Raw genomic sequence first — 16,599 nt, 5'->3', positions numbered from 1 at the left:
ACAGATGGCCTGAATTACAAACAAAGGACAACTTTCATTAATGAAACAAAATGAACATCAAATGAATAAGTGCCCACATGGGAAGTGACGGCAGGGTTTTTGAAAATTAAATTGATGAGAAATAAAACACAACTCATCACAGCAGCTGATGAGGATTATTATTAGGGCAACATAGAGGTGGTCATGTTAGTGCTAATGTTAATAGCATCTGTGCTAATGACATACACTTTGTTATAAGTGGAAGAATTATTTAAAAGTAGCAAGCATACTGATGCAATTAGAGCCAAATTAACATACATATTGATTAAATGATTAAGTAAGATAATCCAACTTCATAGCCTTTAAGCATAATATTTGGAGGTAGTCATATTAGTATTAATGTTAAGTAGCCCATCTGTATGAACACCAATCTAGGATGCGTGAGCAACATGGAGGCCCAAATTAAATTTGCTAAAATGTCCTGATTGCTCATAAGGAGTGGATATATTACTCTTTTTCTCAGCCCCTAACATCTGCCTTTACTGTCTATACCAGAAGGCCCTGAACGAACACCTCATGTGTTCAGTGATGTGAACAAAATTACTGAAACTGTTGTCCGGTTGTCACATTTTCTCTCAACTTTCTGCCCTAAAACATATTCCTGTGTGGAGGTATGACAAGAATTCTGTTCATGATATTTACTATCTGCTATATGTTTTATATCTGCAAAATAAAAGTAATTCAGCAAAGAAAGACAATGTAAAATTGTATTGCTTCCATCCCAAAACATGTATTGAGCATTTACAGTAGTATCTGTGATGTTACATAACAAAATATAACTTTATTTATAAAAATGCAGCAACAGTTTGAAGTTGATCTGTTTTTCAATTTCCTTTTGCTTCCTTGTAAACAATTTATTCATGTTTCTAATACCTATAAACTAGAATGTTCTAAACTGGAGGCCAATGGAATGGATTATCATTTCTATTCTTATCTATATAATGCATATACTTTTGAGAAATTGTAGCAATTTTAAAGTAAGTGTCGCCTTTTGTACAATGCTCCCATGGAAACAAAATATTATGTAACGGTTTGTGAAACTGAAGCTGCTTATATGCCACGACACTTTCATGTGTTAAATGGTCTGTAAACATTTCGAGACTGGTTCCTAGATAAATAATTTACTGTGCGTAACAAAACTGTAATCTTTCATTAATCCATGCCCCTAAATCTGTCTAAATTAATTTAATCACTAGTCAATTACCCAAGAAAATGAAATATACAGTCACATGATGCAAGCATGGAATGCAGTATTCTGAACTGCATTTTGTGTATAAAAGATGCCATATAAAAAAAAGCATTGTTATTCTTATTTACCCCCACATTTACGGAGCTAAATATAGTAAAAACATTAATTAAATCCATCAAAAATGTTCCTAGTAAAGAATCTTGTGGAGACCTTTGTTGCATGCGAGTCCTCTTCTCTTTCTGTCTCATGCCTGTCATCTGTACTCATCAAAATGTCATAGTTTTATCCTTTTACACATTTGTGTGAAATTGTCATAAATAGCATTTGGCCAAATAATGTGTTTTGTGAGGTCACAGTGACCTTTGACCACCAAATTGTAATCAGTTCAACTTCGAGTCGAAGTGGATGTTTGTGCCCAATTTTCTAGGAAATTTCTGAGAAATGACTGCGTTCACGAGAATGGGACTTAGAAAGGTCACAGCGACCTTGACTACTAGTTGTGTGTTTAAAAAAAAGAGAGAGTGGGACAGAGAGAAGGAAAGAGAAGGCGGAACTTCTTTGTTCTTTAAACTACCTTTAGGTTCTCGTCTTTTTTCGTCCACAAAATTGCACATTTCATATCGTCTCCGTTAGTGACCTCGGTGTTGTCTCATCATCTCATCATAGTCAATTGAAAAACACGCCGCTAACAAACATTTTCCCATATAGTTTTAACCAGGCATCAACCTGCTATGTGAAGCCAATGCAGCTGTGTCTTTAAACTTGCATTCTCTCTAATGTCTATCAGGGGGCAACTCCTCTTGGGGGAAAAAAGAAGTCAGATTGTTTAGAAGTCCATGAGAAAATGACTCTACTTTTTACTTGATTTATTCCCTCAGTAAACATTGTAAACATGAGTTTATGGTCCCAATCTCTAGTTTCAAGTCTTCTTCAATACAGCATGATGCTTAGTTAGTAAATCATGGTCCATTTAGAGTCAAATAGACCATAAAGCAGAGTATGCTTTAGGGCAGACTTACTGTGACTGACAGGTCGCTTACGCTACCAGAGTCGTATAAGGCATGGCTATGTTACTCCTTTGCAGTGCAAATATGGTAACTTTTGTTCATTGGTTGTGAAAAAAACCACATGGCGTCGGCCGTAATCCAAGATGGTGATGGCGAAATAGCCAAAACTCAAGCCTTCATAATGACAGTCCACAAACCAATGGGTGACATCACGATGACGACGTCCACGTCTTATATACAGTCTATGGTTTTAACACAATGGTGCCAAATTTGCTGAAATTCTCTCAAGGCCTTCCTTATGTATCGCGTTCTAGAGAATGGGAAGAACATGAGGTCAGAGATTTTGACCTTTGACCTCCAAAATCTATTGGATGGCCGTGGTAAATTTGAAGAAATTACACAAAAATATAATTTCTCCGGATATTAAAAACAACAATATACAATTAACCAATATTCTTGCTGATGGTCTCGTTGACTTATGTAAGTCCCGCCCCCCATGTCTCTCACCCGGAGGTGCTCATGTGCTCGCTGAGACTCAACCATAAAACATGCCGGTGGGCAGCACAGGATAAATAACGGAGCTAATGTTTAACATTAAGGGAGGGTGCATTGAGTTACATTATGATGCGTTCAAGAAATAGGTATGGGGCTACGGAAACTTAAAAACCCACGTAAAATGACGTTTTTGGTGGGAAACTTGGATAAATCCAGTTGTTTGAAGATGTCTCCACAGAAATATAGAAATAGATATTAGAGAGGGAATTAGGTCCTGTTTAATTTCCTAACACTAACTCTGATGCTAGGATTTTTTAATTTTATAACAGCAAATAAATTTATTTCCTAATGTTTCTATGCAAATAACCACTATAGATGACAATAACAAATTGAAAGGATAACATTGAAAGTTTTTAAAGGTTTACACTGACTTCAGGATGGTTGAAATTATATTTTGTGACTGTGGGGAAAAAAGTTAGTCAGGAGTATTTTATACCAGCATCTAAAACAAAAAAACAACAAAACATCATGGCTCATTGACTGTCGACAATCAGTATCAGAGGGAAAAACTTGATAGCATCTCTACTTTGTGGTGTTCTTAAACAAGACCCCGAAAATTCACTGACTTACTTTCAGTTTACACTCCAGATATGTCGGGCTGATTTAAAAGAGTCGAAATGATGAAGCTTTCTTCAAGTCCTTTAAGTACTTGTCTTGAGTTTTAAGACACAGGTTAGTCTTTGACTCTCTTTGATGCAGTACCTTTGGTTTCCTGAAAAATACTTAAAACCCCTTTAAATTAAATAACCAAAAGATTTAAAATAGAATATAAATGAGTCAATAAATGTGGCAAATAATTATACCACCGGCTCCTTTTTGTGTTCATAGTCTGTCATCTTAGAAGTCCACTCTCTCTGAACGCAGTATTGACGTTTAGTATGAGGCGGGCACTGTAGCTCAGCAGTCGGCCGTCATAGATGAGCTGGTCTGGTATCAGCTTGGTTTGTCTCAGAAATCTGCACAGGAAGAGAGCAGAGCCATGAAAGTTATAAACCAACTGAACTAAAACACCAGCACCATGGAATCAGATTTAGTTGTTGGTCTACAGTTTGTTTTTTCTTGCAGTGACATGAAGGAATGAGAGCACACAACCACTGGTCTACATTGTGTGGTACATCCGCGCTGTATTCCTGTCTACCCAGGAGCAGTCGCTCTGTGAACTCATCCGTCCATGCACAGTTGCAGAGAACACAGCACGGGAGTTGACAATGACCTTGAAGTTGTCAGGAGTCTCCTCTGTGATGGGTTCGTAGTACAGGTGGGCCAGGATGTTCACCCCGGACTGATCTGCCAGCCGGACAGCAGCCATTGGGGGGCAGAGTTTGGAAGTTGGGGGGAGGCAGCGTGACGTTGTTGGGGAAGGAGTCATTCTCAAAACTGTAACACTTGTCAGCGCCATGTTCTTTTTCCAGCAGAGGCAACAGCTCCATCAGACTGGTAATAGAATGATATAAAGAAACACATAAAAAAAACCCAAACACTTTTTACATCCATTTTCATTTAAAAGCAGCATATACACAAGTACTATGTGTTTTATAACAAAGCAGCACATATATGGATAAGTTTAAAGTGTTGGCTTTGTTGACATGAAGTATTGAAAACTGCTGTATTAACATAAATAATATATTATGATTACATAAAGATATATGTTTCAAGCAGGTGGCCACCTCCGGTTCTGCTGAGTGAAGCCAGTGCTGAAGTGTCTTACATTCTCGCTACTGTCCATCACGTGGAGAAAAAGAAAAAGATAGGTTGGAAAAAGAAGACCGATTGTATGGAAGTCAATCAGAAAATGACTCTACTTCTCTCTTGATTTATGACCTCAGTAAACATTGTAAACATGAGTTTATGGTCTCAATATCTAGTTTCAAGTCTTCTTCAATACAGCATGATGTTCATTTAGTAAATTATGGTCCATTTAGAGTCAAATAGACGATAAAGCAGGGTATGCTTTTATGCGTTTATCGGTTGCAGAAAGACTAGATGGCGACATCCGTAACCCAAGATGGCAACAGCAAAATCGACGAACTCAAGGCTTTAAAAGTGCAGTCCACGAACCAGTGGGTCCTAGGGCTAAAGATTAGATTGATTTATCAAAAGACATCTGTCCCTTTTCATGTGTCTATTTTCTTAAACAAAGTGCTACCTGTTGACCGACTGAGGCAGTATGAGCTCATCCATATCGTGCAGGGCCATGTATCTGGATCGTTACATGTATCTGTAGATGCAGTCGTTGAGAAAAATGGGATTCATGATTAAGTCTGGAAAATGCCAGAATTGTACAAATACATAAGAATAGTTTAAATGTACAATAAAAAAATGAATACACTGTTAATACCAGAGTAAACCGAAGAATTGCACGGTTGAAATGTTGCACTAAATGATTGTACTGTGGAAGACTTTATTATAATTAATTATAGATATGTTGAAAATAAAAATAACTTTACAATCAAATGAATACATCTACTGTTTTCTAGACTAGACAAGGGTATATTTGATCCTGAGTACAATGTATCCTTTAAGTTGTGACATCTGTATAACAATTTTAATTGCCTATTACCGTTTGAGCAGGTAACACGTAAATGTTTGTAGCCTACAGGTCGCACGGGAACCATTTGCACGTGGTCATTAAGGGCAGCTGGTTAAGTCAGCATCAATGTACACTCGCTTTTGGAGGGTTTAGAAGCGTATTAGATGCTGGATTAGAATTTGGCCAACATGATCGCCTTGCATGCTTTAACACGTCACTCCCTAAGCATTTAAACAAACCCAATAATGCTGCACAACGTTTATTTCAATGCTAGGATACTCGTTACTGTTGGGTAACAAGATGAACTGGGGTGCATGGTCACGGTAACTTTATTACCCTACATTTTCCGAACATGATATATAACATTTTAGAAGAAAAATTATTTGTTCTATGTTTGTCTGTGCGTGGCTCTCCATCTTTCTCCTACTACCAATCCACCTGCACACCTGTTATTATACCCCGGTTGTAAACTTGGTCCTCATCCCTCCCCGCCTGCCTATAAGCTTGGGAGATGCAGTCACAAAACCATTTGGCAAGGCGTTTGTTGTTCCTTGAGCACCAATGGCAATTTTCCACTGCGAGGACCAGGCACACATCGCTAGGCGTTGTCCCCTGACACCTTACAGGAACCTCTTCACGAGGGAGTGAGGCAGGAACCCTTGTGAACAGTGGCATGAGGCAGCCCTCTATTAATCAAACAATGCAAAAAGGAGAGAATAGACCCAACTACACAGGGTAGTGGATCCAGCCTCCTTTCTTTGCATCAGGGTTGGAACTCTGACCACCTTGTAACAGGCAATAGTCGATTCCGCTCTTGCTGCCTGGATGGTCTGCATCGATGATCTAATCGTCCTGCTATTTCAACAGGAATGCAGCTGGCTGCAGCTTCTAACAATTCAGGTGTGTTGGGCTTTGGCCCATTAATAATCTGATTCAGGGAGTTTGTACGAATGTTGCCTGTGTGATGACCATAGCCACTGTAGGCTTTCAACATGTGTGGAATATGTGTGAAATCCAAAATCATGTCTGCTGTCTTCAGAGCTTGAGCTCCAAGTTGTAGAGAAGGAGTACTCCCCTTATCCCAGTTTGTCTTTTAAATAAAGAATCACATAAGATCACCTTAAATAATTAATGTAATGTATGACAAATTTCCAGAGTCATTTTTGTTGATACAAATTGTTATATTCTAATTTACCATTTATTTAAGACTTCCTGTGTACTGTTACAGTTTTTGTATTATTTGATAATAATTTCCTTAGAAATCAGGGATACTGTTGCTGAACTGGAAAATGAGAAATCTGAAACCAACCATTGGCTGAACCCGTTCTAAAGAGACCACACTTGACCATTTAACTTATTTCACATGAACATTTTCACTTTCCTACTGTATCCTACTGTCATGTAGTTGTGCTGGGAAGCTTTTAAGGTAGGAATGTGCGAAGCCTCCTGAAATAGGGGAACATTGCTCTTGACTAAGACAAGATGAGATAAACTTAATCAAACAAACAATAACCGGAAAAACGTCTGCCAGTCACCATCCAGCAACTGTCAGACACACAAAGCAGCATGTGGGAAAACCCTGTAATGCACGCACACACACACACACACACACACACACACACACACACACACACACACACACACACACACACACACACACACACACACACACACAGATACATATAAAGAGAGAGTGTACATCACTAAAGCTCCCACTAGATGGCCTCACGTCTCTACCTTTCTTCTTGCCCCAAGGAACATTTTCTCTCCTCAGTTCTCTTTAGCACTCAAGTAAATTACTCTGCAATGAGAGAAGCTCTGTATTTATGAAGAAAACCAAAGTATGACTACCATTCAAGTGGAACATCATCTGGAAATTGTTATTTAAGACCTTGTGTAAAACCTTACAACTGGAATCATCCAAAGTTTAGAACTTTTGAATGTGTTTTGTCGCATGGGAATATATTTTTTTAGGAGACCACGCAAGACTCGTTTTAATGTGCTCTCAGCAAAGTCTTTATTGTGATTGGATCACAGCGGGTAACAGTTGAGATTTTCTGACAGCTCATTACCTCACGTTAGTAAGCTGCTTGTTGAAATGACTTAATTCCCTGCTTCAAATGTTTAGCGTAGCAGTAGGTTCCGACGATACTGGGTGTTATTTTTGTTGCTGGCTGGCTGAGTTTATGGCACCTAACAGTTTTGATACAGAGTGAATAACAGTTCATAAATGTGCTTCTGATTTAGGTGATGGGCGACAAAATACACCGTCCCCGTTCCGTGTTACAAAGTTTATCTGAAGCTCACATGTGGCTTTATCTGTCTCTGTTAGACAAATCAAGTTAGTCTTTTAAGTGTGAGATGACCTTTGGAAACACAAACAGAGAATTTGTTTAAACAAAAACTGTAATTTTGGAAGATACCTGATTAAATCAGACCGCTGACGCCTCATACATTTTTGCAAACTTATTTATATGCAGAAAGGAGACTGTAGAGGAGTGTTTCGATGTGACTTTGGGTACTTGACTATTATTTTTACAGTGACTCTCTAACAGGTGCTGCCACAGTGTTGATGGTCACCATGAAAACTACCTTCTCTCCAGATGTCACGTCTGTTCCTGTGCCGTGTGTGAGTATCCGCTGTGTTCCCGTGAAATGTCCTGGATGTGACACTCAATGGTTGTCAGAAGCGGCAGTAATACTTTACTGCTCCTCTGCTGCAAGAAGTTCCCAGTGGGGCTAAAAGTGGCCCCGATGCAGATGGAAGAGCAACCAGACAGACTATGGCTAACAATCAGACTCAATGCAACCCAGGACTTGCAATCACAAACAAACAAAGGCCAGAATACCCGAAAAACACATAGTGAGAGTAACCAGGAACACATAAAGGATTAACTCCCCTGCCTCATGGCACTGCGACAGAGAAAGCTGCCTGTGCACTATGGCACTGACTTCAATGGAGAGGACACATATTTGTGTGTTCCCCACAACACCTGGAACTTCATATGTTTTGTTAGAAGTTAAAAAATATATTTCAACTCGGAAGACGAAGCAAGTGCTTTGCCCCTTGAGCTCTACAAGCTGAAAAAAGACTTGCTTAGCACAAGGCATTCCTGCAACTCCAGCAATGCACGAGTATATGGTGAAGAACATGTTATTTACATAGACAGAATTAACTCACGATACCACCAAAATATTTGATTATGCTTATATGGTGTTTATATATATATATATTTACCGACCTGGTACTTTACAGCAACACTTTGATCCAGAGTGAAATATCTCAACAACCTTTAGGAATTAAGAACTCACACTCGTGGTCCCCCAGAGGATGAACCCTGAAAACGTGAATACCATCGCTTGTTCTACACAGAAAGCTTAACAGATGGCGATCACTCGATACAGTATAAAGTATGCAGAAAAAACATCCGTGAAATTACTGAAAATAACAGTAAAATATACAACTAAGATTAGCTAAATATCTACATTTAAATATCTGACAAAAATGTTGGTCCATTTGTGTCTTAAACCTCAGCAACTCCACAGAGTTTCAGTTTAAAGTTTTTCATTTGGACAACAGAAGCTCTTGAGAAACTTGTTAAAATGATCATGCAGTTCTTTAAATGACACAACACAGCGTCTTTTGTAACTATCGTCCCCAATATGGTTACTAAATATTGTTAAAGTTTTTCAATGGCTTGTCAAGGCATGACAGAAAAAAGTTTGAGAAGCAATGCCAACTTGAATGCAATGTTGACTTGAATAAATGTACCTCCCACCTCTGACATCACTTTCAGGGATGTTTTTCAACCCTTTGTTTGCTCACAATGCTCAAACTCAATGCTTCAATGCTTCTTCTAAAGTCACGTTATGGCTGTCTGTTTGCAGCAAATAACTGATTCTACTAAAAATATCATAGCTAGACTTGAGCCGGAGGTTTGCTTGGCGTCGGTCACATATTGATTCCAGCTCTACTCCAGCTCTAACTTCAACAAAACTCTGCTGTTTGATTTGTGGGGGTTTTGAAGACATTTGTAATTCAGTTCCCCAACATACACACACACAAACACACATACACACACACACACACACACACACACACACACACACACACACACACACACACACACACACACACACACACACACACACACACACACACACACACACACACACACACACACACACAGGGAAGCCGCCCCTCACCCTCTCTCCCAGGATGATTCCAGTCCATTCCCATTGAGCTGCATTAGCATACAGATGTTGGACTGAAAAGGGAAAGCAGCGAAACACAAAGGGCCTGCATGACCAGGAGGGGGAGGGAGGGGCCGATGGGCTGCACAGGGATGGCCCTTGGCCTTTTTAAGGTCTTACAGACACACACACACACACATTCATGCACACCCACAGACACCCACACAACCACGGGTATTGAATGGTAAGTAGCCATGGGGGTTGTGGGAGTCTGCTCCTGCCTCACTCTACTGTTATTCATTCACTAGAGGGAAATCCTCAGCCTGCCCACAGCTGAATGCCAACACACACACACACACACACACACACACGCACGCACGCACGCACACACACACACACACACACACACACACACACACACACACACACACACACACACACACAAACACAAACACACTAGTGCATGCATGTACACACAGGGACCCAACTGCTTCCCTGACACATAATACACACACATATAAACATAAACATTTTTCCACATTCATTTTTTTATATACATGATTGAATGGAATCATATAAAAAATACATATTTTGTCTTAACAGCACCATAAAACATTAAATAATAATAATTGTAATAATCTAGTTGTTGTTTAATGAATTTTATTTGTACCTAAATCTTAATTTATTACACTTCATCTCACAGAGGAATATTGTATGTTCTACTCCACTATATGTATCTGAAAGTTGCAGTTACTTTGCTGATGAAGAGTTGATAAAAAAACGTTATATAAGTTTATAAAATACAGTTTGTTGTAATAGACTAAATTGCCCAACAGTCAGGCTGTTCTTGAATAGTAAAGTCAATGTTGATTTATTTGTCACATAACTAAAATTATTTTAACCCGAACCACGGTCTTTTCACAAACTTACCCAGGGACTTTATTGCCCAAACACTGTAGCGGTACACACTTGTGTTGCTGGACGCCCCAAAGCTAACAAGCTAAATTTTCGTGAGATCTCAGATGAACCATTGTATGAGGATATGTTGCAACATAAATAAAATGAGCTCCACCTCCAACAGCTACATTAAAACGGAGGTTTCTACACACACACACACACACACACACACACACACACACACACACACACGCACACACACACACACACACACACACACACACACACACACACACACACACACACACACACACACACACACACACACACACACAGAGGGGAGGACGTCAACTTCTGCTCCACTTTGTGTGAATAGATGGAAATCAGTCACAAGTATCTCTGTGCCCCATTGTGTGCCGGGAAGTCTTTGTTCAAGCATCTGTTGCCCAAACATTCTCCTCAGTGTCACTCACTCTAAATTGGTCTGTTCAGACAAGTTGCAACAAAACTCACTCCTCTTCCCACACACACACACACACACACACACACACACACGCACACAAACACACACCGAGGGGAGGGCTGGGAGATTCCCTGAACGCAAGCAAGAGAAATAATCAATCTTTGTCCCTTGTGCGTCAATGAGCCACAGATGACCGTAAAGGCCCTAGAAGCAGTGGCAGCATGTTAGAGTGATGCTCGTGGGAACCTTTTAATCAGAAAGCAACATTTGTGTTATTCCATCATGTTAACCGCAAAGGCGTCCTAACATTTACAGCACTAGCAAGGAATCTGACTTCTGTCGCCCACATTTTACACAGAAACCAAAACAAACACTTTAGATTTAACACATTTATTGCAGTTATTACTTATAGAGTAGATGGAGAGAGACCTGAGCAGGTCCAAAGACAAATTATGTTCCCATTGAAATCAATTAATGCTGAGAAGAGTTTAATTCTGGAACGTAGACCTCTCAAATTCTCGAGATTCTGCAGAGATTTTGTCCACAGTAGTTTCTGCAGAGAGGTTATCTAATTTTAACTTCACAGCTCAGCTGAGCTCATCAGTATCAGAGTTCTGATAATTTTCCTCACATACATTCAACACGATCGTTGAGAGATTGGAATAAATACGTAAGAGTTAAAGAACATGTTTTAGTAGAGATGAGAGTGAGCAGAGGGGGACAAATGTTGTGCTCCAGCATGGAGAGGGGATGTGAGGATACAACTGAAGATACAAATTCTCACTGTGGTTTATGTGGATCAGAATTAGAGCTGTCTGACAGTCAGTGTTAGATTTCATTCTTTTGTATACCTATGTTGCATGCTATTTTGCTTGCGTTTAATTCAGTTTTTTACTCATAAGTTACCAAAGATAAGAACGACCTAATTTATATATATATATATATATATATATATATATATATATATATATATATATATGAAGATAGCCTTGATTTATTAAAATGACTCCAGATTTCCTGTGCACTATACAACAAAAAGGACACAAGGGTGCAATGAGATATAAGACAGCCAAACAATCACTTTTCAAAGACTTTTATTTTGAAATAAAAGGGGACAAATATATTAAGATAAAGAGCTAGGATATCAACATAACCCATGGAATGTAAACAATAAATGCACTTAAATTATGTAAAACTAAAAAAGCACCATATCAAATACCACAATTTCGCTTTGAAAAACAAAAAATAAATAGGACTTTAAGTTAACAAAAGTTACAAAAAATGGCTTGCTGCCTGGTCAAGCTAACATTAAGCTACAGCAACAAGAATGCGTCTCCGGACTCCTCGGGGCGGATTGAGTTGACTTCACGATGAAAAAACAAGCATAAAGATCTTGCCTGGTTTCATTTGAACTCGCTTGATTTTACCCGCCGCTCGGAGAGTTAGCTAGCTAGCTAGCGTGCAACAGGGGTCCACCTACAAACACATTGTCATCAAGGCAACTCCGATAGATAAAAAAATCAACTATTACACAAAGGTAACCTGTTAACATCACAAGATAAGAAGATAGGCGCACAGGGATTTCCACTCGCGTCGACTGAAACGCAGCAATACAGCAGTCCTGATAAATCAAACAAGTATGATGGAATACAAACACTCTTTTCTAACTAATTTCTAATATGTCTTTGGGCCAGGTGGGTAGATGAAAATCATTTTTTTTATCTACCACTGCTGACTCAAGCTGGTGCCATGAATGGGAACCCCTTTCTCCTCCGTTTTGCTTTGTATTTAGAGAACAGGGCTTTACAAAAAGGTTATTACAGTCAGAGATGTGAGGCTTCATGGAGAGGAGAGTAGACTTGCTGGATGCTCACAACGACAGCAGGCAGTATTGATCATGCTACCAATGGAGGGCGCTGCAGATTTAGGGCCCGAACCCGATGACAGAAAAACCTCTGACCAACTTGTGGCACTGCTTTCGATGTGAGAACTCAGCGAGTCCTGATTTCTGCCAGGCCTATAAGCCAATAAGGCAACAAACGTACATATAGAATGCCAAAAATATTTTTCTTCCTCCTTTTCCCTCTCCTCCCCGTGAGCCTTCTTAAAGCTACTGGATAGTGTAAAAACCCAAGCAGATGAAGATCATGAATGCATAAGTAAAGCATAATTTATCTTGTATTATATAAAAAACAATGAATAAACACAACCACAAAGCAACTCAACAAATCATACATAAAGGCAATAAATAAGTCTACAAAAGTTTTAAGCTATAACAGGAGTAATCATAACACTGTGTTGTACCTGTTGTGGTTAAAGGCTAGGCTAGGCGTTAACAGTACTGGTAGGTTAGGGGGAACTCTAACATCAACTTTGGTAACTAGAGAGAGCCAGTGGGTTGCCTACACTTTTTGTATTCTATAAGGCAGTTAAGCTGAATCCTTGCCAGGCAGTAAAAATGACTGACAAATACAATCTTGTGGCCACGGCCATACAACCAATCAATTAATCAATCAATCAGTGTCAGCATACAGTTATAGAGGGTTGGTTTCACACAGATGGAGAGCCCTAATATGATTGGAGAAGTGCTGCAGACTGGAGTCACTATAAACTGTAGGGAGTAAAAATAAGATCTGTTAAAAAAACATTGCTCTATTAAAAAAAAGTGGATAGCACACCAGTCATACATAGGGAAAACAGCATCCTTCTTAAATCAGGGTACAGCAAAGTTCTCACACAGAATTTACCCACATTATAAGGAATAGCACATGGGCCATAATGCCGAGCTATGTGAAGTACCCTCAAAGTATTCTCTCAAAATGGGTATACAACAGTATACAGCAGTAACAATGGCATAAAAGAACAACTTTATAAAAATAAGAAAAGAAAGAAAAACAAAAAAGAAGTCAGCTAAAACTGGACGAACACTGAGCAGCGCTACAACTGCTTGGATGAGAAATGCAATATGCACAAAGTTAGGTACGTTTACCCGGCTGGATTAAGGGAGGAGCTGGGTACCTAATGTTTTTGCACATGTGTCTTTGTTGTTTTTGGACTGGACACAAAACCTGACTTCAGATACTTGTCACATCGACTTAACAAATAGACCATCTACCCCTGCAATTAAATCCAGCCTTACAGTAAAACCCTTCCCTACTCGTCTGTGACAGACAGCCGGCTGAAGATGGGCAGGCGGCGGCCCTCGAAGCTTGGCGACTCTGTGCCACTGGAGGAAGAGCTGAGGGAGCAGGAGGAGGTGTAGCCCTCCTCGGAGAGGGAGTCCGCCGAAGAGCAGCGCTGAAGGCCTGGGAGGCAGTTCAGGGAGACCGGCAGCTGTTGAGGGAGGTGGTAAGTGAGGTTTGGGTTTTTGGGGGCGAAAGCGGAGCCGGGACACCTGGTGCCGACAGAATCGGTCACAGCGTAGAACCGCAGGGATGAATCTCCGCTGTCGCCAGCCAGTTCTGGGATTCTGGAGAAAGGGTAGGGACAATGCTTCAGGGCCCCCGGCTCGGGGAAGAGAGGGGAGAGAAGCTCGGGGCTCCCCGTGGAGGACGGAGGAGGGGAGACAGAGGAGGCCCGGGTGAAGAGGAGGGAGGAAGGCTGCGACTCCTCAACTGGTTGGAAAGTCTGCGGTGAGGAGGAGAACCCTGCGAAGCTGAAGCTGTGGCGCAGCAGAGGAGGCCTCAACTTCTGCCTCTGTGGAGGTGCACCGCCATTGCCTTCTAGGATCTCGTCGGCGTTGTGTACGAAGTGGCAGCGGGCCCCGTAGGGGCAGAAGCCTATCGTGTGGAAAGTGCGGCATGGCTCCGTCTTGTACTTGGGGTGCCGGCTGAGGCCCCTCAGCTCGTCGTAGCCGTGGGCGAACTGGCACTTGGCGCCGTACTTGCAGGTCCCGCTCTCCTCGAAGGTGCGGCAGAGTTCAGTCTTGTACCGGGTGGAGATGTGGGGCGAGGGGGCTGGTGATCTAGAGGCAGAGGGGGAGGCAATGGAGGTGAGGGAGGCGCTGCTGAGGGAGAAGCCCGGAGGGGGGAGCAGCAGCTTTGGGGACAAGTTAGCCATTTTGTCCCCAGATCCGTTGCCCTCGATCATGCTGACAGAGCGGTCGACCCTGAAGGGTATGTGGCTGAGCGTGGAGCGGGGAAGCTGACTCTCCCCGCTCCAGCCCTGACTGGAGGCAACGCTGAGCCCCCAGCGGGCTGTGTCGGTCATCTCGGAGCTGCTGCTGCTGTTGGTGTTGTTGAACTTGGAGTTGGGGAGGGTCACGGGGCACAGAGAATGGCGACGCTGGAAGCCCAGGACTCTCTGGCTGTGCTGCTGCCGTTGCGGCTCCAAGTCGATTGACGAGCCATCTGTCGCCTCCAGGCCACGGAAATTCTGTCACACAAAAGGAGAGAGAGAGAGGAGATGAATAGATGTGAGCTTTCTGCATTCCAGGAGCGCTGGAGCGAGACTGGCGGGGGCCAAGTCGAGCTGAAAGGAGATTTCAAAGCTGTACCTAAAGCAACGAGACTTGAGAATGCAGTAAACTAGGCCTTATAACAGGTTCATTTTTTGTATCATGGAATACAAAAGCGTAACATTTTAAACAGCTAAACTTTTTTAATCTGGGTTTAGCTGGATTGCAAAGTATATAGAGTATTTTATGGTGTTATCCTTTCAGCCTTGTTTGGGTTTGTTCTTCACAGATTATGAAAGAATACCATGTGCTCCTTTTTGAACCCAAAAAACATAAATATGTTATAAACAAATGACAAATCCCCCACCAAAGAATTTCATTCATTTATCTAGTGATGTATACAATAATTTTAAGATTTTTAAAGAAAAATAAGGTTTTAGCCTTGAACCAAGAGAATAAATAAATTACATTTACCGACTGAAAACACTGAAATTACTTATTGCATGATAATTAGGCCATGAGTAACAACCAAGAAAAAACTATTAATGTGTTTATACTCTACTCTAGCATTGACCTGAATTGAAAGCCATTGGTTGTTGGTAGATAAGTTGAAAGTTTGAAATTGTCTTTGGTTGCTCTCACCTTGAAGAACTCCTCATCCAGTTCTAGGAAAGGCGTCAGAAAGTCGGAGGGCATGGTTTGCTCCGCGTCCTCGCCGAGTTAAAGAGCTTGATGTCTGGTCCCACAGTGGAGGAAAGCTGGGGGGGACAAAAAGTTACAGAGATCTAACTTTGGCCCTCTGGCGGTTGAGAAACTTCTTGTCCCAGGAGTTGAGAGAATTTTTTCAGGGAAGGGAAAAGGGAAAGAAATGAAATGGTCAGGTCCGTTGAGTAGGAAACAGGGAGTTTGGAGAGAGACAGCAACGTGACCCCTTCGAAGGAAAGTTCCCCAGCCATCTGTTGGAATCCGCTTAAATAGTTGGGGAAACCCACCCATACACACCCCACCCCCTGCCTGTGTTCCTCAGGGGGCAGGGCAAGGAGTGTGTGTTAATGTGTGTTAATGTGTGTGTGTGCTCGGGGGGGATGGGGTCCTGCATTGTAATGGTGTGCTGGGGGGCAGGGTGGGCACAGAAAGAAGAGGAGGGAGCTGAATGAAGCCACTTTTCCACCCATTCATTACCAAATCCTTAAAGATGCATTCTTCTTTTTTTTTCTTTTTTAAACCGGCCGTCCCCTTACTTTGTTTAGGATCGATACAGCTAAGGAGATAATGACGAGTGTTGCAAATACCAAAACACATTTACCGTCATTAGTGCAGTTAAAATAC

The 16,599-nt window shown here is 41.2% G+C and overlaps 1 protein-coding gene across 1 annotated transcript; it reads right to left on the bottom strand.

Annotated features, from left to right (window-relative positions):
• Nucleotides 1–11,990: 11,990 nt before the first annotated feature.
• LOC129091094 (mRNA decay activator protein ZFP36L1) lies at nucleotides 11,991–16,194 on the bottom strand. The gene is made up of 2 exons (XM_054598598.1): nucleotides 15,913–16,194; nucleotides 11,991–15,248 (listed from the first exon to the last, which is right to left on the bottom strand). Exons 1-2 carry the CDS (start codon nucleotides 15,964–15,966, stop codon nucleotides 14,028–14,030), a joined length of 1,275 nt encoding a protein of 424 aa, XP_054454573.1. The 5' UTR covers nucleotides 15,967–16,194; the 3' UTR covers nucleotides 11,991–14,027.
• Between the last annotated feature and the right edge of the window lie 405 nt (nucleotides 16,195–16,599).

Source organism: Anoplopoma fimbria, chromosome 1, assembly GCF_027596085.1.
Source record: "Anoplopoma fimbria isolate UVic2021 breed Golden Eagle Sablefish chromosome 1, Afim_UVic_2022, whole genome shotgun sequence".
Lineage (NCBI taxonomy): Eukaryota > Metazoa > Chordata > Actinopteri > Perciformes > Anoplopomatidae > Anoplopoma > Anoplopoma fimbria.
Note: the sequence above shows the minus strand (reverse complement) of the source record. Positions and strands in the feature narration are given on the sequence as shown.